Source organism: Emydura macquarii, unplaced genomic scaffold, assembly GCF_026122565.2.
Source record: "Emydura macquarii macquarii isolate MOO-44397 ecotype Brisbane River unplaced genomic scaffold, CSIRO-AGI_Emac_v2 contig_2292, whole genome shotgun sequence".
Taxonomy (NCBI): Eukaryota; Metazoa; Chordata; order Testudines; family Chelidae; genus Emydura; species Emydura macquarii.
The window spans coordinates 445,967-468,663 of NW_027132429.1; the positions used below are offsets into that span (position 1 = coordinate 445,967).

The 22,697-nt window shown below is 46.8% G+C and overlaps 1 protein-coding gene across 1 annotated transcript in view; it reads left to right on the forward strand.

Annotated features, from left to right (window-relative positions):
- The window catches only part of LOC137161289 (A.superbus venom factor 1-like), a 46,993-nt gene that overhangs the window by 14,073 nt on the left and 10,223 nt on the right, over positions 1-22,697 (forward strand). Inside the window, exons 11-29 of the mRNA XM_067560423.1 lie at positions 410-556; positions 1,273-1,485; positions 2,338-2,532; positions 3,459-3,620; positions 5,145-5,274; positions 6,018-6,089; positions 6,979-7,179; positions 7,767-7,878; positions 9,354-9,439; positions 9,621-9,760; positions 10,367-10,579; positions 11,407-11,467; positions 11,970-12,056; positions 13,081-13,284; positions 14,674-14,749; positions 15,580-15,739; positions 16,810-16,905; positions 19,476-19,626; positions 21,377-21,540. Of these exons, the coding sequence (XP_067416524.1) occupies positions 410-556; positions 1,273-1,485; positions 2,338-2,532; positions 3,459-3,620; positions 5,145-5,274; positions 6,018-6,089; positions 6,979-7,179; positions 7,767-7,878; positions 9,354-9,439; positions 9,621-9,760; positions 10,367-10,579; positions 11,407-11,467; positions 11,970-12,056; positions 13,081-13,284; positions 14,674-14,749; positions 15,580-15,739; positions 16,810-16,905; positions 19,476-19,626; positions 21,377-21,540 (2,670 nt within the window). The remainder of the gene's footprint in view (positions 1-409; positions 557-1,272; positions 1,486-2,337; positions 2,533-3,458; positions 3,621-5,144; positions 5,275-6,017; positions 6,090-6,978; positions 7,180-7,766; positions 7,879-9,353; positions 9,440-9,620; positions 9,761-10,366; positions 10,580-11,406; positions 11,468-11,969; positions 12,057-13,080; positions 13,285-14,673; positions 14,750-15,579; positions 15,740-16,809; positions 16,906-19,475; positions 19,627-21,376; positions 21,541-22,697) is intronic.

Genomic DNA, 22,697 nt, shown 5'->3' on the forward strand with positions numbered 1-22,697 from the left:
TGCCTTATTTGTCTGCGGCCAAAATGAGAAAAGAATTGTGTGCAATTAATTTCCTCTAGGGCTTACATGAATCAGTTTATTTTTAATCCTGGTGTATTTTTTGTTGGGTGTTATAGAAGTGTAAATTGAATTTAGGAAAAGTGCTGAAGCTGTGGTTTTTATATTTTTGTATGCTTGCGGTTTTTAAAATGTGTATTTATTTTGTGGTGTGATACAGCAGATCACTAAGGCCCCATTACTCAAAGTTATTTAGGTGCCTAACTCCCATTGAAATCCATGGAAAGTAGGCATCTATATACCTTTGAGGTTATGGACCTAAGATGCTATATATGTGATTTGATTTGAAGTTAGGATGCAGGGAGTGTTGCATTCCTTATTTGATGCTTCCCTTTTTAATTGTGCCCCTCAGGTCTACGTCACAAACCCAGATGGCTCCCCAGCCCCCCGTGTCCCAGTAAAGGCCGAAGAATTCAACTCAGATGGATTGACTCAGGGAGATGGAACTGCCAAGCTGATTATAAACATGCCTGGGGATAGGAAACAGGTTCCCATTGTGGTGAGTAACCTTCTAACACTGAGGCTGGGCTAAGTACAACATGCACCCAGAGGGAAATGCCCTGGAGGTGGTATTCACTTCCCTCCCATGCACTAAGCAGGAGGATGACTGAGCTCTCTGCATTCCAGCTGTACCTTGGATCAGTTTCTTGTATGCCATTTGGTTTTGGATATGCCCCTGTCACCCTGTAACTGATGCTCCATCGTGGGGCAGAAGAGGTCCCAGAAAACATTGACGTGTGTATAAACGGGCCCGGATGAGTCGCTTTGCCACCCTGAAGGTACTCACCATGCAGCAAAGGAGGCCCATTGACAGGGCATGGCTGCTTAGTGCGAAGACCCTGTAAGGTGATACTCGGCTCAAGCTACAAAGCCCAAGAGAACACGAAGTCTCTTCAGGAGAGGGTCTCTCTTTATATTCATCTCACCCCTCCTGCAAGGGACAAGACTGTCTCCTCTGTTTAGGGACACGATTCTGGAATCAGGAACAGAAATCTGGAGTCCCTGCAGGACTGTGCTTTGTTCCTGAAGATACAGGCCAATTAAAAGTGGCACTTGGTGTCCCTCTGAGGTGTTGTGCTCTGAGTGGCGGTCAGCAGCAGAATCCACCAATAATGGAGTCTCAGGAAAGCTTCCTTTGCTATTGCATGTAGTGTGGCTCTAGACTCTAAGCTCACTCCCAGATTCAACTAAAACTTGATCCCACCTCCCCTGCAGGTAAAAACTGCCCATCCCATCCTCCCAGATAAACAGCAGGCCTCTAAGTCCATGGTGGCTGAAGCCTATCAGAGCCAAGGAGATTCTCACAACTATCTCCATCTGGCGGTGACTGCTTCTGAGCTCAAACCTGGAGACAACTTACCTGTGAATTTCCACCTGAAGAGCAAAAATCCAGATGTTATGGAAAAGACCAAGTATTTCACCTACATAGTAAGTGCTGCATTCCTGGGTACTCGGGTCTCTTGGAACTGAAGCACCATCTGAGTTTCCATCTATCCTTTAATATTCCCACTGCATGCAAGGAGAACCTGTAATAGAGAATTCTTCTCAGTCAGGCAGTATAAGATTATGTGTGTGAATGAAATAAAGTCAGTTACAGGAACGGTTCCTTATCCGTTTCTGGTTACTGACTCCTGCCCCTGTAATAATCAGTAGCCCACACTTCCTCAAGGAGCTGCAAACAGAACCCAGGAGCTCTAGGAACCATCCCTCTGCACTCACCATGAGATCACATTTCCTCTTAGAACTGGGGATGGAACCCAGGAGTTCTGAATCCCAGTACCTTGCTTTAACCATCATCCAACACTCCCCTCCCAGGAAAGCTCAGGAGTCCCAGCTCCCTCAGTTCCCTGCTCTAAATACTGGACATCATTACTACTTTTTCAATGCAGAGAGTAATAGGTCAACTCTGTTATTCTTAGAGCTGAACAAATCACATAATAAAATTGCCATATGGCGCTGATATATAGTATGTTTGGTGAGTGGGATGAGGGAAAAGAGGAGTGGCCTTTGTTGGTGAAGCATAAATGTTACTCAGATTTAGGAATCACAAAGTGAATCTGAATATTAGCACCACCACATCTACAGACCACTCCTGCAACACATGGATTTTAGCTTATTTTCCTCCGTCTTCTCATATGTAAATGCACATCTGAAAAGTTGCCAAGTGACTATCTCTTACTAGTAGAAAACAGGTGGATGTGAAGATTCATGGAATCTGAATCACCCATTGTGTTACCCCTTGTGGCCTTTAACAATCCACATCTCATGTTTCCTTATTAGATCCTGAATAAAGGAAAGATCTTTCGTGTAGGAAGACAGGCCAGGCAACCTGGACAAAATCTGGTGACCATGTCCCTGCCCATCACACCAGACCTCATCCCTTCTTTCCGAATTGTGGCTTACTACAAAGTAGAAAAATCAGAGATTGTAGCAGACTCGGTCTGGCTGGACATCAAAGACACCTGCATGGGAACGGTAGGTTGATACTCAAGGTGGCCTTCTAAATTTTAATTCCTATGAAGGTGTCATTATGAGGGAGTTTTTCCTAGCCTAAAAATGCCGATTGACTCTCAGAAGTGACTCTAAAAATGGCATTGTACGGCTTCTCATTTATTGTCTCCCAGCAAACTCTGGATCAGATTTGATCAGTTTACATGCAGAAAGATGTTCCCAGCCCCCACAAGCCAATGCTGTCAATCCACTCTAGGATCTGGGAGTCAAGCTGAGGTTCCTTCTAGCTCAGCCATAAAAACTCTGGGTTGTGGATTGAAGTGGATGGAGCTAGACTTACTTGCACAAGCTGAGTATCTGGCTTCGTCTTTGTACCATAATTAGCACTTTTGCTGATGATGTGGCAGTCAGAAGATTTCAGCTCCCTCTCCCAGAGCTGGGCTGGCTCTGAAAGGCTAACAGGAGTAAAAATTCATCAGATGCAACTCCAAATGCCTAGAGGGGACCTGACTGTGATGTAACTACAATGCTACACTGCTGTAACTCCAGTTAATTGCTCCTGATTTACAGCAGTGTGAGATCAGAATCAGGCCCATGGAGCAGATCCATTACAGTTCAAACTTCTTTGTACATTTCTCAGGGCTACCTGAGAGGGACAAAGCCACCTTTCCATTGCAGCTGGAACAAAGAGACTTACAAAAGGCCTCTTCATGGACATTAGATCAAATTCTGCTCTCAGTTTACACCAGCATGAATATGGAGTAACAACACTGAAATCAGTGGAGCTACTCCAGATTTACACAGCTGCCACTGAGGTCAGAATCTGGCTTTCGGATCCTCAAGCACCATGAGCTCTTATCTCCTTTTCTCCCAAATTTTGCAAAGGATGGATTCTTAGCTGCTCCGTCTGCTTTAAAACAAAACCTTTCCCTTCGCTGTCTTTCATACAGCTGGTGGTGAAAGGAGCCACCAATGAAGACAGAGGAATCCATGCACCTGGAACGCCAATGAAACTCAAGTTGGAAGGAGATCCCAAAGCTTATGTCGGGCTGGTGGCTGTGGACAAAGGAGTCTACGTCCTGAACAAAAAACACAAAATTACACAATCCAAGGTGGGGCATGAAAGATGACAGTTGTAACTTGTGGTGTTTTATGGCCTGAAATGAGATTCCGCTTTTACCTTCGCTTTAGGCCCCAGGATGCATTTGGAGAAGAGCTCAGCGAGCCTTTTGTTTGCAGACCACTGAACGTTAACGGAACAGGGCAGGGCCCGGGCAGTGCTTGGATGAGATGGGAGAACACCCAGGGAAGCCCTGGGAACTGCAGGGAGTGCTGTTCTTGACACTCTAAAGCAGCGATTCCCAAACATTTTCCCTGCATGACCCCATTTTCAGTTGCATTGTTTCTCACTACCCCGACAGCATGGAAGCTGCCATTTAAAAATGGTGTCCTCCCTGCAGTGCGACCTCACGCACTGCACATGCAAGGTCAGACCACAAAGAGGGTGCCATTTTGCTTTACAAAATGGCATCATCTGGACTGCCTGACCTCAGACGCATATGATGCATGCGACATCACGCTGCATGAAGGCCGCCGTTTGGGCTGCCAAATAGCATCCTCTGTGCGAGGCGACCTCGTGCATACGATACGTCTGAGGTCACGCTGTGCAGGGGAGGCCATTTTGTAAAATGGCGACCTCTGCATGCTTGGGATTGCTGTGATCCCGCCTGCTGATGAAGCAACCCCACTTGGGGTCACGACCCACAGTTTGGGAGCTGCTGCTCTGAAGGACAGCCTGCCCTTGGACAGTGGTGACTCAGTAGGGGGTGCGCTCCCTTCCCAGTCAGAGCCGAACCCAGTGCCCCAGTGCGGTGCTAGGGGGTGCTGTGTTGCAGGGAGTGGAGTGGGGGCTCCATAGGGGGTGCTGTCTCCTCCCAGTCAGTGCTGAACCCAATGTCCCCGTGCAGCACTAGGGCTGAGCTACAGGGAGTGGCATGGGGACTCACTGGGGGGAGGGGCTTTCTTCTGAGAATCCGTGCTGACCCCAGCGCCCCAGCACAGCGCTAGGACTTCAGGGAAAAGTGTTAGTGACTCAGTGAAGGGTGCTTTTTCCACTGATCCCCAGGCTTGATCAAGGTTCTGGGGGACACAAGGCTGCTGAAAGTGCCATTTCTCAGCTGACATATCAGACAGAGGTTCTGGTCATTAAATGTCCTGTGACCCTTCCCACAAGGGCCGGGCTCTGGGTCTCTGGCTGAATTCTAAATTGGATATTTATATTCTCTCTGCCTAACATCCTCCTCTGTCTGGGTTCAACTGGCTGCGTAATTCTCTCTTTCCCCTCTTAAAAGCGGTTGTGTTGCTGGTACAGAATGGCTGTTGTGCTCCAGCCCAGAGATGAGCGCATTTCAGTGGGGACTTAATTGCAATAAATCCTTTACTTATGGGTCAGACTTTGCTTTCATTCACAGCGTGGCAAACCCAGAGCAAGTTAGATGAAGTAAGTGGAGTTACCTGAAAACAGAAACTGGCTCACAGCCTGTAGAAGGCTTTGGGGTGATTCTGGATGGCACCACATAAATGGAAGGCATCATTATTAACAATAATCTCCCAACAATTGTGCTTGCATCTCACAGATCTGGGACTCCGTGGAGAAGAGCGACATTGGTTGTACGGCTGGCAGTGGAAAGAACAATCAGGGAGTATTTGCAGATGCTGGACTGGCCCTGGAGACGAGCAATAAGATTTCCACACCCCAGAGAACAGGTATCACTATATAGAACTGAACAGTGAACACGAGGGATGGAGGAAGGTAGAAAAGGCAGCAAAGCAAGGCACAGTAACCTACAACATCAGTCCAGGGTATGGACATTGATCTAGCAGGCCAAATCCCACTGGAACTGCCTACGAAAGGAAATGTTGGGGTTACAGTGGGGGATGAGAACAAGGCCCTAAATTCCCACTGGTCCCCCACCTATTAAAAGGGATTAATTTCAAGAATGCAATGGTTCTGAGAAGGGGATTCAAAGACTTTCTCTTCTAGGTCACTGGGTTTCTCCATTCTCTGAAGTGTTTTTCTTCCCCCTGAACTGGAAGGGATGGGCAGATGGCTGGTGCCTTCTCTTTGACTCTCTCTCTACCCCAGGCTGCAGGCTTTTGGGGGCAGCACACTAGGAGGGAGGAAGGAATGAAGCCTCCTTCACTCTCCTCTCTTTCTGGTTGCCCCGGCTGGCTGAGCTCTGCCCGACAGCTCTTGTGTGGCTCCCAGCAGGGAGAGTCAGGAGCAGCATTTTAAGTGCAAAAATGGCTTTTGTGGTTTTCTGATTTCCCCCCAAATCAATGGGGCCTGCCCTAGACAATTCTCTGAAATTTGGGAACTGACCGGATTAGGTGTTCAAAAGTTATCCTGTCACATCCAGACAGAGAAATGGCATCAAACTGAGTGTAGGGCCTCACTTGGTGGGAGAAAAGTCCGGTTTTTATTTTCTGTTTTTCACCTCTTTCTGCAGATCCAGAGTGTCCCCGGCCAGAAAAACGCAAGCGCCGCTCTGTTCAGCTCATTGAGTATAAAGCAAACAAAAGTAGGTACTAATTAGACTGGGGCAGAGGATTTGCTATCCTTGGTCAAAGCAAGCCTGCAAAGAGGGAATGTGGTTCTCTAGCATGACCAAATTCCCCTTCCTTACAGTCTCCTGTCAGCTGCATTTCCTGTAGCAGGAGACAGGGGAGTCTGGATAGACTTCCATATGAGGAGAGATTGGAACTGTTCGATTTACAGAGGAGGCAAACAAGAGAGGACATGATGATGGTATAGAAAATAACGAATGGGAAAGAGCTCTTTGGGGCAGGACCGTCTCTCTGTTCTGTGTTTGTACAGCACCCAGCACAATTGGGTCCTGGGTCCATGACTGGGGATCCAAGGTGCTACCACACTTTAGATAAACAACAACAACAACAAAAGGTAAATTGTTAAAACACCCATATAAGAACAAGAGAACATTCAACTAAACTGAATGGTTCCTAATTAACAATTTATAAAAGGAATTATTTTGGTACATTATGCATAATTAATCCATAGTACTCATCACCACAGGATTGTATTGAGGCCAAGAGCCAGGCAGGATTCCAAAAAGGATGAGACATTTACATGGAAAAGGAGGATGTTCACCATTCCATTGAAGAAGATTTTTTAAGAAGAGCTATAGAGCCTCATGCTTCAGGGCATGAGCCAACCTCTAATTGGGGTCAGGAAGAAACTTTTCTGTGGACAGGTTATTCCACTGTGGAGTTTCTTGCACCTTCCTCTGAAGTTGCTGGTGCTAGTCACTTTTAGAGACAAAATACTGGACTAGACAGAGTAGAATGCCAGATCCTATGTTCCTTCTTTGGCCATGTCTAGTAATAAATTAATGAGAGAGTGAGGAATAGAAGCAACTTGGTCAGAATGACCTTCTGGTTTGTACATTTCAGCGGCAGAGTACCAGGACCGGAAGCTGAAGAAATGCTGTGAAGACGGGATGTATGAGAACCCCATGGGATATGACTGTGATAAGCGGGCTGGGTACATCGTGGATACAGATGAATGCAAGAGGGCCTTCCTCAACTGCTGCAAGTACATCAAGACCATACGAGACGAGAAGCAACGGGAGCTCCACCTGCAACTTTCAAGAAGCAAGTACCTGGGTTTCAATATCATTCAGAGGAGCAAGGCTGGGGGACCATGCCACATGAACCTGCTCATGTTCACAGATCCCCCAGGGGTCAGATGGGCATGAATGCAGTGGCTGCAATCCTGTTAGTGTGGCACCAGGTTGATATGACAACCCAGATGAGTCAGGGAAACTATCTTCACAGGTCGCCACTGAGGTTTAACCTTTGAACCCTTGTTTCTAAAGCATAGTCTTCTACCACTTGAGATAAAGGGGTAACTCCACTAGCTAGAAATAGTAGCAGGCTCTTACCCTTTGTGCACTAGCCTTTAGAGGGCGCACCTATAGCACCGAACCAGTGGTTATACCATTGTTATAGGAGCTCAGAAAAGGCTAGCTCATGGGGAAACAGCAAAGCAGGCATGGAGAGGAGAAGCCATGGTCTTCCCCTGTGCCTGTTCAACAACACTCCAAAACCTGGCAATGTAGTCAAATCACCAATGCTTCCAGGTCAGTTCTAGAGCTGGCCAACCCCTGAATCCTTTCAGGTTTGCTCCATCCCAATAAATGTCACAGCAGAGCCAGATGGTCTGTGATTTGACTTCCCAGGTGACTTGGATGAAGATTTCTTATCAGATGAAGATATTACCTCGCGGAGCCAGTTTCCAGAGAGCTGGTTGTGGCAAGTGGAGCAGCTGCCTGACCAACCACATAATATAAGGTAAGACCGTGGGGTTGTGCCGTACCCATTAGCGAAAGGGCCACATTCAGACATGGTGTGGTGCGTCTCCCTCTAAAGTCAGTGTTGCTCAACCAGCAAGATCCCCAGTGGAGCTGGCTGGGGTAGTTGTCTTAATTAGGCCCAGAATTCAGCATCTGTTCCATATTCATAGAGTCGTTCTTAGGTTTTAAGGACATAAGGGACTGTTAGATAGAATCATAGAAGATGAGAGTTGGAAGGGACCTCAGGAGGTATCTAGTCCATCCTCCTGCTCAAAGAAGGAGCAACCCCAACTAAATCATCCCAGCCAGGGCTTTGTCATGCTGGGCTTTGAAAACCTCTAAGGATGGAGATTCCACCACCTCCCTAGGTAACCCATTCCAGTGCTTCACCACCCTCCTAGAGAAAAAGTTTTTCCTAATGTCCAACCTAGACCTCTCCCACTGCAACTTGAGACCATTGCTCCTAGTTCTGCTATCTCCATCCTCCCGGAAACCCCCTTTCAGGTAGTTAAAGGCTGCTATCAAATTTCCCCTCATTCTTCTCTTCTGCAGACTAAACTAGTCCAGTTCCGTCATCTTCTCCTCCTAAGTCAAGTGCTCCAGTCCCCTAATAATTTTTGTTGCCCTCCGCTGGACACTCTCCAATTTGTCCACATCCTTTCTGTAGTGGGGGACCCAACACTGGACACAATACTCCAAATGTGGCCTCACCAGTGCCAAAGAGAGGGGAATAATCACTTCCCTTGATTTGCTGGCAGTGCTCCTACTAATGCAGCCCAATGTGCCGTTAGCCTTCTTGGCAATATGAGCACTTCTAGTAAGACTAGATCATCTAGTCTGACCTTCTGTATAACAATTGCCAGAGAATTTCATTCAGTTACTCCTGTTTTGAGTCCATATTTAGTTACCTAAAAAACCTGGTCGGACTTCCAGAGGTGCTGAGCAGTCAACAGTATCCCCTGGCTTCAGCCCTAATGAAAAACAAGGTTGCTGATTTAGATGCTAGAATATGGATGTATGTGTCTGGCCGTTTAGTGTTGACCTTTAATCCTGTTTGTGAACCATTCCTCGTTCCTGTTTGTTATTCAGGCTGATATTGACGATGCTTTCTAATTGGATGGCTGAAACTTTTTTAAAAAAAATCAATGGTAAATGAGGCACTGGGTCAGGACCCTCTCCTCTGAAATGTGTATATATATATATAATTCCCCTGATTGGAATTAGACTTGGACACCACAGTTAACATCCCTATCCCCGAGAACTTTAAAACAGATTGTGACCTGTTGCTGGTGCAGAAGGACCACTGGGTTTCTCCCCAGAGGTGGCTATATATTTAAAAGGGTGGGTGAGCTACCATGAGGGCTTTACCATGGACCTCAGCCTTAAAATGGGAAGATTTAGACCCTTTGCTGGGGAATGTCCATGAGTCCTAGGTCCTTCCTTCTGTGAAAGACTCTTTCTCTTTCCATGTAGAATTTCTTCCAAGACAGTGCCTATTTTCCTGAAGGATTCCATCACTACGTGGGAAGTGCTGGCTGTGAGCCTTTCAGAGACCACAGGTGAGGAACACCACAAATTCTCCAGAGGACAGGTAAAAATGCTAATGGGGAATTGACTCCTGGCAACAATGGGCCTTGGAAACATCACGGTGAGATGGAACAATCAATGAGACAGCAGATATGTTTCAGGACTAAAGTATAAGCCACCCTGTGTCTGACCCTGGTTCTTTTCCCACTGCAGGGATCTGTGTGGCTGACCCCTATGAGATAACAGTGATGAAAGATTTTTTCATCGACCTCCGGCTGCCCTACTCTGTAGTGAGGAATGAGCAGGTGGAAATCCGGGCTATTCTCTACAACTATGGAAACTCTGACATTAAGGTAAGCTCGCTGTTTCATGGGGTTCTGGAATTTACCTGACGTGTCAGTACTCTGACATACATCCAAACCAAAACGTTATAAGGCTTGTTATTTTAGGACCTGATCCCTTTGGTGCTGGACACCCTTGTCTCCTATTGACCTTGCTGGGTGCTCAGATCCTTGGAGGATCAGGGCTATAGAATCCACCCAGTTAGCTCAAAGATTGCATGACGTAGAGTTAGATTTAAAAAATCACCCTCTGGCTGCCATTCTTCTCTGGTTAGTCATCAAATCTGTGAGTCAGTACCAGGGTCAAGACTTTCTGCTGACTCACACAGGTAGTCAGACCAGGTGGGTGTCATTATTTCCACTCAGGGACACCACAGACTGAGAGCCTCTCTGAAGCAAGACAGAATTAGAGGCACCTGAAGTGCTTCTCAGGAAGGAGCTCAGGGTACAGTCAAGTCCTCTGTAAGTACAGTCATGTCCTTTGTTATGTATTAAGATTAAAGGCAAACTCCAGTCAGGGGGTGTGATTTTGAACAATGCCCTATAGTAAGTGTATGTGTGTGTGTGTGTTAATGGTGTGAAGACTGCCTGCTCATGAATCTCTGTTTTTCTTCTCAGACCCGAGTGGAGCTGATATACAACCCGGTTTTCTGCAGCGCCTCCACTTCCAAGGCGAAATACAGGCAGACCCTTGATATCAAAGCCAAGTCCTCCATAGCGGTGCCATTTGTGATTGTCCCATTACAGCTGGGGTCTCATGACATTGAGGTCAAAGCAGCTGTCTGGGGCGTTTTAGTGTCCGATGGTGTGAAGAAGAAACTGAAAGTGGTGGTAGGTATCAGGTCCTAGGTGTGTGATGTCTGCTGTAGGGCAAGAGGCTGGGGGACAGACTCTGGAATCTGTGCTGTACCGTAATGTGATAAATTAACACCTTGCATCTCCATCCTCATCCTACTTCCTCCCCTCCATTGCGGCAACTACAGCAGTATTGGGGCTGGCCTTGGGATCTTGCACTCAATCCTCTGAGTCGTCAGATAAGTTCAGTTCCTCAGGCCCAAGGTCTTGCTTCTTGGAGCAGCAGGTGCTGGAGTCAGTGCAGACTCAGCGCACCCGAGGAGAGCTTCATATCACTTGGCAATTAGAGCTGAGCAAAGGAGCAGCATTGGTGGGTTGTGAAGGGTGTGCCATTGTCTTGCCCTTGGAAATCACTGCAATGCTGGGTGAGAGGAAGATCCTCTATTGAAGACCAGGGAATATAAAAGTCCTTCAGGGAGGTCACAGAGCAGTGATGGAATTGAGCTTCTCACTTCCTTGCCCTGCCAGACTCTGTATGCCAGATTCCTCTCAATCATCTATGGGAATCAGTGGTGTTACACTAGAGATGAATTTGGCCTAGGGACTTCTCCTGGGACATATCCTAATCAGGATCCAAAAGGAAAAGGGAAGCTGGCTGAGGTGCAGGTCAGATTCCAGACTCATTGGGGCCAAGCCTGATCTCAGTTTCACTTGACTGTTGACTTCCAGTGGAGTCACTCCTGATTCACGCTGGGGTAAGCAAGATCACCAAGTCGCTCACCTTTTCCTACTGCTCTTCATTGTCTCGGAATGCTATTGTGGTTACACTGTAATAAGCCTATGCTCTTGTCATTTCTTTCTAGCCTGAAGGGATGAGGATGGCCAAAACAATTAAGTCTGTCCTATTGGATCCAACTGAGAAAGGTGAGTAACCAGAATGCTTTGCCTTTACGTGGCACCTTTCATCCTGAAGGTCTCAAAGCATTCCACAATCTATATTTAAGTGAGGACACCTATTTTTGGAGCCCCCGTATCTAACCCAAACCCTTAATCGAATCTGCAGCTAACTTTCCTGAAAAATTCTACTCAGGCATCACATCATGCTTGGGAGATTTCTGAGGGATTGGTTTAGTTTTGGCTGAGATGGAAGTCAAAATCAGGCTCCTCATGGAAGACGAGAATCACACGCTGCAGAGCAATACAGCTGCCAGTGAAATGCAGATACCTCTGCCTGCACCATATTCAAAGCTTCCTGATTCCCATCTCAGCAGCCTCCCTTTGCCCTAGCACTCCAGCGGATTATGCAGGGCTCTCTCTGAGTGTCATAGAGCATTATTCAAGAACCAGCAGCAAAATTCAGGCAATCGGGGCAGTTGCCTGGACTGACAGCATTTCATTGTCTCTTTTCCTTGTCCTTCCTTTTCAGGTGGAGTCCAGGAAGAGAAGGTGAAATCTGCAGATATAGATGACATTGTTCCAAACACCGAATCAGAGACCAAAGTCAGCATCCAAGGTAAGAGCCTCTGATTTGAAAGTGTTTTATAATTTAGAAACAGAGTCGAGGGAGCAATTACTTCTTTGGTAGCCACACTCACATGAAGTTGACTGATTACCCACCTGGCTCTGTTATAACTGTTTATATGTACTATATAGAGCATTAATGGCCAAGAGACAGCAAACTCATTGTAGGTGTGTGGCTAAACAAGTTAATCATAGGAGAGACAGGTGCACGTAAATAAGGAGAACCCAAGATAAAGCTAGGTCTTCAGACAAGATGGCCTAGTGGTTAGGGCCCTAGGCTAGTATTTGGGAGGCATGAGTTCAAGAGCTTGCTCTGTTATATGGTGCCTTTGGGCCGGTCACTTAGTTGCGCTGCGCTTTAGCTCCCAATCTGTCAAATGGGAATAATAGCACTTCCTTTGTGCTCATTTAGCTCAACCAGCAGGGGCTGGTGCTTTCAGAGTAGGAAAGTCCAGGTTCTATCCTCTGTTCTGTGGTGACGTTCCAAGGGCCATGTGGGCAAGGACCATCAAGTTTGTGGTGGCTATGTATTTTTCACAGCTGATTCAGAGCCACCCAAGAATTCAATAGTCTAGCACAATGGCAGGGCTGGAGTAAAGGAACCTAGAAGGGGTTAGTGTGAAATGCTCGGCGCATTGCAGGCAACCCTGACAGCACGCAGGGCCTGGGATTAAATTGTTGCAGAGTTAGGATCCAACCTTCACGGGGGTTTGGGTGTGCTCAGCACCTTGCAGGATTGAGCTCTAAATCCACCTCTGCCCCCAAAGAGGTCTGTCTATCTCACAGACTCTAAGGTAAGAAGGGACCCATACGATCATCTAGTCTGACCTCCTGCACAACGCAGGCCACAGAACGTCGCCCAGCCACTCCTGTAATAGACCCCTAACCTATGACGGAGTTAGTAAAGTCCTCAAATCATGGTTTAAAGACTTCAAGGTACAGAGAATCCATCAGCAAGGGAGCTATGCCCCGTGCTCTCCATGGTTCAATTCACAACACGCTATTTTCTTGGCCAGGAAACCCTGTAAGCATTATTATAGAAAACTCCATTGACGGGGCCAATCTGAAGCACCTCATTGTGACGCCCTCTGGCTGCGGGGAACAGAACATGATCAGCATGACCCCCCCTGTCATTGCCACCCACTTCCTGGACAACACCGATCAGTGGGAAAGGATGGGGTTAGAAAGAAGGGCTGAAGCCATCAAGTTGATCACGCAAGGTAAGTCCTTCTCATGCAGGACAATGAATGCCTCTTCCGGCTCATGTTAGGAATGCAGGAATTGCCACATTGGACCAGCCCGGCGTTCTATCTAGTCCAGTAGCTTAGCTCTGAGAGCGGCCACTATCCAATGCTTCAGAAGAAGGTGCAAGAAACCCCACCTTAAGCAGTTTGGAGGATAGCTAGAAAGTCCAGGGATCAGGAGCTTGCCTGGCACTTGGAGGACACAAGTTCTGTTCCCTGCTCTGCCGTAGACACCCTGGTGTGATGTTGGGCCAATCATTGAATCTCTTTGTGACTCCATTTCCCCCTCCAAGTGGGGAGGGTAGCACTGTGCTGCTGTAAGGGTAGATGCATTGAAGATCATGAGGTGCTCACGTACTATGACAATAGAGGCCAGGTAAGCATCAGAGAGAGCGAGAGAATCTACCTCCCCCATTAGATCTCCTACTCTCTTTAGAGATTGCTTTCAGATCTGAAGCATGAGGTTTAATATCCCTCCCAAAATACACCTTCCTATGCAGACAAACGTCCAACCCTATTTTACCCTGCTGTGTGGCTATTCTTATCTATGGCTATCTATGAAGGCCAAGACTATAATAGGGTTCAAAGAAGAACTAGATAAGTTCATGGAGGGTAGGTCCATCAATGGCTATCAACCAGGATGGGCAGGGATGCAAAACCATGCCCTGAAGTGTCCCTAGCCTCTGTTTGCCAGAAGCTGGGACTGGACAACAGGGGATGGATCACTCAATAATTGTCCTGTTCTGTTCATTCCCTCTGAAGCACCTGGCATTGGCTACTGTCGGAAGACAGGATACTGGATTAGATGGACCATTGGTCTGATCCAGTATGGCCATTAGTATGTAGCTACAGACATCCCATTCGTTAAACTTTTACAATATACAATATGAAAAAAACTCTTTATGGATGGGGAAACGGAGGTGGGCAGTGATTGGCCCAACATCACATCACAAGGTGAGTGACAGAACTGCTCAGGAGTCCTGACTGGCAGCACCTTGCTCCAAACACTAAACCACACTCCCCACCCAGAGCCTGGAATAGAACCCAGGCGGTCCCACCTCCCAATTCCCCCCTCCCTATAATCACTTGACCCCACTCCCACCCTGGATGGAGGTCTCATGCTGGTGAGGAATGGAGCAGTATCCCTGCCAATCAGCTTACGCGCCAGACACCTTTCTGCCTTTGCTTTCCTTGAATTGCTGTGCTGTGTCCCTCTTGGGAAGGATGCAGAAAAAGGGAGACACACACAACTCAGACAGCAGTGGCAGGGATCACAGCTCTGACTGTGTTTGCCTTACATGTGTAAAGTCCTAATTAGAAGCTTGACAGATATTGCACAGCTTTTTCTTACTCTCCCTTTTTCAGGTTACACACAGCAGATGGCTTACAAAAAACCCGACTTCTCATATGCAGCTTTCAAAGACCGGCAAGCAAGCACTTGGTAAGGACAGTGGTTTTCTAACGCACCCTGTTGATCAGTGCTAGCCTCACCCTACATGTGCAACGTATGAGCCAGAGTAAGTTAGTCACCAGCCTCAAACCAAAGGGCAAAGGTTAACATGTGCAATGGGAAAAAAAAGTGCCCAATCCAACTCGAACAAACGGCACTGGAAAGCCTCAGACAGGCACTTGGCAGGATTTACAAAAGCGCCTAAGCAGATAAGGGGTTTAATTCCCTTTGGAAGCCAATGAGCGTTGGGGCACCTAACTCACTTAGGCAATTCAGTAAATCCCACAGGGTGCCTATTTGCATCTTTAGGTGCCTAAATACCTTGTAAGTCTGGCCCCAAATGATTTCAGTAAGAGTTTAGTGTGGTTAACCAGATGACTTGAGGGATTGGTAATGAACTACATCCAGGTTCTTTAACTTTTAGGTGACTAGACTAACAGTTACTATCTTGATGGCGGTTCACTGGCTTGTGTGAAGTGAGTTAGATGACTCTACAGTCCAGTTCCCAGGGGACACGACCATCCCACTATGAGCGTGCGTCACGTCTCAAACACAGCCAGACGTGGTAGGATTTGGATGGGAGTCTCCCAGGGAAACCCGACTCCTGTAGGGAGCAGTGCTCTGGCTGTGCTTTCCCACACTAGACGTGACATGTTCCCTTGCTCCGTGCTCACTCGGGTCACCCCGTGACCCTCACTCCATCATCAGTTGCTGATGTGCAACTTCTCAACTCAAAGCTGAGCATAAATGGTCCAGCCTTTACAGTGGAGACAATTTCAGGAAGGCAGGAGTGACCATGATGTGACTGATTCTCCCTTCAGGCTGACGGCATACGTAGTGAAGGTCTTTTCCATGGCTAAGAAACTAGTGGCCATTGACAACCAAGTTATCTGTGGGGGAGTGAAATGGCTGATCCTGGAAAAGCAGAAACCAGACGGGGTTTTCCAAGAAGACGCCCCGGTGATCCACAGAGAGATGATTGTAAGTGTTTCCTTTGACCTTTAGATATCAATCACTACCCAGCTAAATCATCAGAGCAACTTGTTGGTTCAGAGCATTCAAAGGGATGTCTTACTGGGCTACATCTCAAAGACTGTGCTCAAGCAGACCAGTTCTCCTTTCTCTCACACTAGCGTACATCAGGAATAACCCAGTGGAGTTACAGCGGTAGCAGAGGCTGCCGATTCAGGCCCACTGAGCCAGATTCTATTTAGTCCTTGGAGGACTTCATGGAGTCTTTGGCCCTTCTCTCTTGGTGGGGGTAGAAATTCTGCTTGGGGCAGATCATTCTTGTTGTTCAGGGTTTAGGAGTAGAAGCGGGGGGTGTCATCGTTGGAGTCGGGTGTCAGGGTTGGGATTTAAGGGTGCCCAGGTTTAGGCAGGGCATGTCATTGTTAGGGTTTATTAGGCAGAAGGGGATGTCAGTGGAGGGGTTTATTAGATAGAAGTGGGTGGAGTCAGTGCTGAGTGTTCTTGTGGTGGAAAGACTTCTCCAAAAAGGAAAGTTTTGTAACGTTTCCTAAAGACATTCCCATGCGCTTCGTCCCAAGCTCAGCAATCTGTATTGGCCCAGAGGAGCACAGCTGTCTTGGTGGTTCACAGGCCAAAATTTGGTCTTTGATGCGGTTGGGGCTTGATCCATTAACTGCTTTGAAAAATTAGGACCAAGGTCTTAAACTAGCATGAGAAGAGGACTGGGAACTAGTAGCGGGACCTGAAGCCAGGCCCGGTGAGCTAGATTCACTCACACTGGTTGAAAAATATGCTTGAAGCATCTCTCTTGATTTGGATGGAGTTTCTCCACATGGACAAAGGAGTAACTGAGATCAGAACCTGGCCCATTGCACGAGAGGTGCTCATTAGCCAAAGGGAGATTCAGTGATAAGTCTCACCTTGACTGCAGCTCCATTCTTGGGTATCAAGGTGGGGTAACCTTCTAGGAAGCATATTTTCTGTTATAGTTTCATATGCTGAGACCTCGGATGAATTCTTTCTTCTTGTGGTACTTAAGGAACTTTCTGATCCCAGATTTGTCCGTTGTTCCCTTTTAGGGAGGGTATAATGGTGCTGAGCCTGAAGTATCTTTAACAGCTTTTGTTCTTATTGCGTTGGAAGAGGCCAAGGACATCTGCAAGGATCAAGTCAACGTGAGTATCTCTGTACCATATATTCATGTCTATGTTCACATTCAGGTTTTCCCGACTTTTGCTGCTTTAAGTCCTACGAACCACACCCATGGCACGTGAGCATGTGGCATATAGAATTTGGTGGTGAAAGAAAGAGTTAGTAGTGTTGCCAGATAGTCTTCTCTTCCTCACACACTTGTTGAGTAGCTCAGGTCTCAAATGCCAGTGGGATGCACCCTTCAGCGTCCTCCAAAGATCCTGCAAGAGTCTGCCAGGAAAATGAGAGAAGCTGGGCACTGGTATTTATAATATAAAAAGCCAAGCAGAAAAAAAAATCTATTTAAAGTAACAGAGACCATCGTCACACACAGTAAAGAAGCAATGATTCATTATTTGTCTTTGGCTTTTATGCTGAGGTTTAGCAGACTCTCTATCTACGAAAGGAGGGAATTTCAGAATACAAGGATTTCAGAGTTATAAATTGGGCTGTGTAACAGGGTGTAACACCGCTCTTGAGCTTCCTGCTGGTTCGTCTGAGGAATCAGCTCTGCAGGTCCCAGTGCCTCACACATTTGCATCTCACCTGCCATTACCTCCACTGTAGGATCCACGTCTCTCCAAAGCCTGCAACATCCACTTCATGACACAGCCCTTAAGCCATGCCACAATCTGTACTCTCTCCCCCTTCTGTGGGATTCTGCAGTCCCAGTCTAACCACTTCCTCCAGTGGCAGCTGCAGTCCACTGTCTGGCCCTTACCTCAGGATTCTCAGCTACTCCTTCTCCAGAGCCAGACACTGCCCTGTCCGAGGTGCTGACCTCCCTCAGCCTGCAGGGCAGCCAGCCTTCCCTCCCCAAGCTCTTGGGAGTGGCTGCCCCTTCTGCGCTCTGCTGGCCATCTATATAAGGCTTCCTCAGACCTGATTGGTTATTCCTAGCACAGCCTCTCTAGGGCTTCATTAACCCTTTCCAGGCTAGTCTGAGGCAGCCGCCTCACCACAAACTGATTTAAGTGTCCTGTCATTATTATTTATTATTTGTACTGAGGTTGCACTTCGGAGCCACAGTCCAGGACCAAAGACCCTGTTGTGCCAGGTGCTGTACAAACACAGAACCAGAAGACAGTCTCTGCTCCAGAGAGTTTACAATCTAAACATGCAGGAGCATTAAAGGGAACAGGATGGCTCAGGGGATTAGTGATGGGTCATTTATTAACTTCTTTAGATTTAAAGTAATTTAAAAAAAAAGGCCAATCCAACGCGCTAACACCCTGCCACATCATTAACCATACAATAAATTCAGTTAATCCCTGCAGAGTTAAAGTGATCATTTCAGTAGGAATTCAGCTGGCCAGACTGCAACAGAGGCTCCTTTCTACCCCCTCATCATTATGAGAAGCAGATCCTCAGCCCTCTTCATGCACCCCATCAAACAGGGTTTGCAGCATGCTCAGGTCGCAAAATTTGAGCTATTTCATGCCAGGGTGGGGACCAACTTCCAGAGTCCTGGAGCCCTTGAAGAGAACACCCTGGCAGCTATGCCCCCTTTTATAGCGAGGGGGAGCCAGCTGATCGCAGCTGTAGCAATATAGCATGAGGAGATAGGTAACCATCTCCATGACGAAGGCAGTGGGGCCTAGTGGATGACACACTTGCCTAGGCTTCAGGAGACCTGAGTTTTAGTCCCAGCCTGCTGGGGGACCTCAGGTAAATAATGTCCTGCTCTGTGCCTCAGTTTTTCTTTCTGTAATATGGGGGCTAACAAGACTGACCTTCTTTTGTAAAGTGCTTTGAGATCTGTTGCTGAAACGTGTGATATAAGAGCTTGGTATTGTTGAATCCCATGCCCCAGTCAAACCCTCCTGGGTAGAGACTGAAAACATTTCCACTTCATGGGTGTTCATTAGCCAACCTGTGAATGATTTTGGCCTTCGGGTCTCATTCCACTTTTACTAATGCAACTGGTCCCATGTTGGCAGCCTCACCAGAGAGACAAAGGCCCGAATGGGACATGGGGATGATCCTACCCTCTCTTACCCCAGTGGGAGGCTCTGCAATTTAAAGATGAGGCACAATGCGGAGGGGAAAGCTTGCTCTGCCACTCTACCCTTTCTGAGGATAAACAGAGGACATCATCTCCAGAATTGCCTCCCTCTTTCTGCTTCAGGCTTGCTGGTCCTACGGTTGTTCCACATGCACTCTATCATCCTATACATTGTCTACACTATTTTCTGGGCTGTCCTCCGGTTTTCCATCTGTAAATTCGGTCTCAAGTGCCTCCCTAACAGGATTCCCTTCATCCACTCTTTGTACATGCCCACACCATCTCAGCTTTCTCTTTTGCAGCTTCTGTCCTACACCACAGACTTTGGTTTCACTCCTGATGACATTCTGCATGTGGTCCAGCATTGTCACCCCTTTTGCTGCCCTCAAAAATCTCACTTCCATGCCTTCAAACCTTCTCCGTCTTTCTTCTGCACAAAATCCACTGTGAAATGAAATTAAAATGGAAGCCACACAAATTCATAATGTCTTAACACCACCCAAAACCTCAACCTAACTCACGAGTTTGATTTTCTTTGTCCTCTCCTAGAGTTTGGAAGGCAGCATCAATAAAGCCGCTGAATTCTTAATTCAAAGGTACCAGTCTCTAGCAAGACCTTACACTGTGGCCCTTGCAACCTATGCCTTAGCGATGGTGGGGAAACTGAACACTGAGAGGAAGCTCATGAGACATTCGACAGGTAAATCAGTGCATTTTATCAACTACTGGAAAGATGTGGCTAAGTTAGGACGAGGTTCAGGGAAGAGCAGCAAAGGAGGCTGGAGAGGGATGGACTTATAAAGGAATGATTAACAGGCAAAGAGTTGTTCCATTTGGCCAGATCTGAGTTTGATCAGTCTGGGTGTAAATCCAGAGTAACCCTCCTGGCTTGAGTAGAATTACTCCAGATTTATACCTATGTGTCAGAGATCTGGGTGCGGCTGATATATACAGTATTACTTGACCTCACGATGACCACAAGAAGTGTCCCTAGCCTCTGTTTGCCAGAACCTGGGAGTGGGCCATAGGATGGATCAATTGATGGTTACCTGTTCTGTTCATTCCATCTGAAGCACGTGGCACTGGCCACTGTCGGAAGACAGGACACTGGGCTTGATGGACCATTGTTCTGATCTAGTATGGCCGTTCTTATATTCTTATGACCAGTGGAGGAATCTGAGAATCCTGTACGTATATCTAAAGTAGAACCATCTAATGTAAATCCCAGAGAGAAAGAGAGAGAAAAGGGTGAGTCATGAGGATGTAACTGGATGAAATTGAGCAAAGGGAAATTTCAGAGGATATGGAACATTACTCACCAGGAAGATGGAGGAAGCCCCATTGTTTGGGATAGTTAAAATTGGGCAGGACAAAGCTGTTGTCTGTATATAATAATGTTACGTTGAAAGGTGGTAACTGGCACTGTGAGGTAGGTCTTTGATTTCAAAACAATCACAGACCTTGGCCATGTCTACAATATGGTGACTATACTATGAGCACAGCTACAGTGCTGCAGCTATGCTGATCTAACCCCAGTGAGTAGACACAGACTGCCATCCCTATAGGAACTCCACCTCTCTGATCAACGGTAGCTAGATCAACTGAAAAGTTCCAGAGGGGTAGCCATGTTAGTCTATACACAGCAAAAACAATGAGAGTTCTGTAGATCAACTGAAGCATTTTCCCACTGATTTAGCTACGTCTACACTGGTGGTTAGTTCAGCATAGTGATGGCTCTCGGAGGGGGTGGATTTTTCACATCCCCTGAGTGACATAACTGTGATGACCTAAATTTTAAGTGTAGACCAGGCCTTTCGTGAAGTTAATGGGTGTGCCAAGCACTCTTTCCGACTCAGTGAAAAGAGCAATCAAGACTCTGTGGCAGACACAGCTAAAAACAACGTAGGGACTGCCCAGGGCACAAGACAGATCAAGAACTAAGCCGTGTGGACTGAGGGGTTTTCCTGATTGCAAATGCAGGAGCTATTACATGGGTTTTGCACCTTGCGTGTTAAAGGAAGAAACCAGCAGAAAGCCTGCAGAAGGAAGCAGAGAGACGTTGCTTCTTGGGCATAGAACTCACTTCAGGGGCAGAAGTGGGGATTTCTCAGCAAGAAATCTGCCTGCTGTTGGTTTCTCTTATGTTCAGGGAAGTGGGACTTTCTGTGTATTTTTGTAAGTAATTAGGATTAGATCAAAGAACATTCCTGACTCCTCTATCACCGATTCTTTATCCTAATTGAATCAATCCTGCAAGACCCCAAACATCGGCTAGCTGTTTGACCCACCGGGACAACAATACGTAGCCATGGATTTGTTAGACTTGCTGATCCTCCTTGCGGAAAGCAGGCGAAAGAGTCAGGCGATGGTATTGTCCAGTCAGATCTACTCAGGATGAGTGAATGTCCTTGGGCAGATTCCTCTAGCTCTCCTTTTTCGCTGCTGCCTAGAGGGAAGTCGCTGGGAAGAACGGAACGCCCGCACCTTCAACATTGAGGGCACCTCGTATGCTTTGCTGGCCTTGCTGAAAATGAAGAAGTTTGAGCTGAGCAGTCCTATAGTCAAATGGCTGAGAGAGCAGAACTACTACGGAGGGGGATATGGATCTACCCAAGTGAGTGTGATCCTTATAGCCCTGTGTATCCTTCCCTATGGCAGACCTGAGGCTGTGTTTTGTGGAAAGGTCTCCCATTAGAAGGGATGGGACTCCCATCATTTGAGTCACTTCAAATTGCATTGTAGAAAGCCCTGGAGAATGCACAGTAGAGAACAGTCCTGCCTTGTTTGGGAGATGGGCAACACCATCTATCAGGTTTTTGCCATCATTAACCTAAGGAGGAGACTGGCACAGAAGCATGACTGAATCTTCTCTTTAGAGGCTTCATCCTGCAAGATGATAGATGTGGGCACATACTAACTTTAAGCCTGCGAGTTGTCCCAGGGGAGTCAATGGACCTTCTCTTCCCATGGTCAGAAACACACAATAACCTAGACTCATCCTAGCATTTGTGCAGTTTTTGGCCACTGATCTGGAGCTAGGGTCCCAGATGTTTTGGGCCAACAATTTGAGTCAATATGACAAAGCCATGGTGGATCACAACTAATCTGAATTGATTTGGGTTTAATCCATCTCTAAGTAGAACTATAAGGAGATTATATATATATATATATATATATATATTTTTTTTTTTTTAAACTGTGTTTACACAAGGCACTGGACAGGTTAAAAGCCCTTCTACCAGTGACAGTTAAATAAAGATTACTGTAGAGAGTACTCAGATATCCTCCCTTCCTTGGGCCATTAAGAACCACAGGGTCTGTCTGTGTCCAGCAGCTCAGTAGAGAATCCCCTTTATACTCCTTGCTACTGTTACTTGTCTTTTCTCTACCTAAAAGGAAGCTAGAAGCTCAAGTAGGCTTGGTGTATAATTTTGGAGTCATGGGCCATGTGTTCTCTCCCTAATACTGTGCTGTGTGTGGCATAGATATCTATATATACACATAGAAAGAACCACTCTATTATTGCACTCTGTTGACGAAGGTTCCTGTTAATGGCATGGGGTGATGGGAAGCTAATTGATCGAGCATGATTTATTTATTGACCAGGGTTCTATTCCTGGCTTGGCCTCTGGCTTGCTGGGTGACCCTGGGAAAGTTACTTCCCTGCCCCGTGCCTCAGTTTCCCATCTGTAAAATGGGGATAATGATATTGCACTGCTTTCTAAACTGCTTTGAGATCTACTGATGAAACACACTATATAGGAGCTAGGT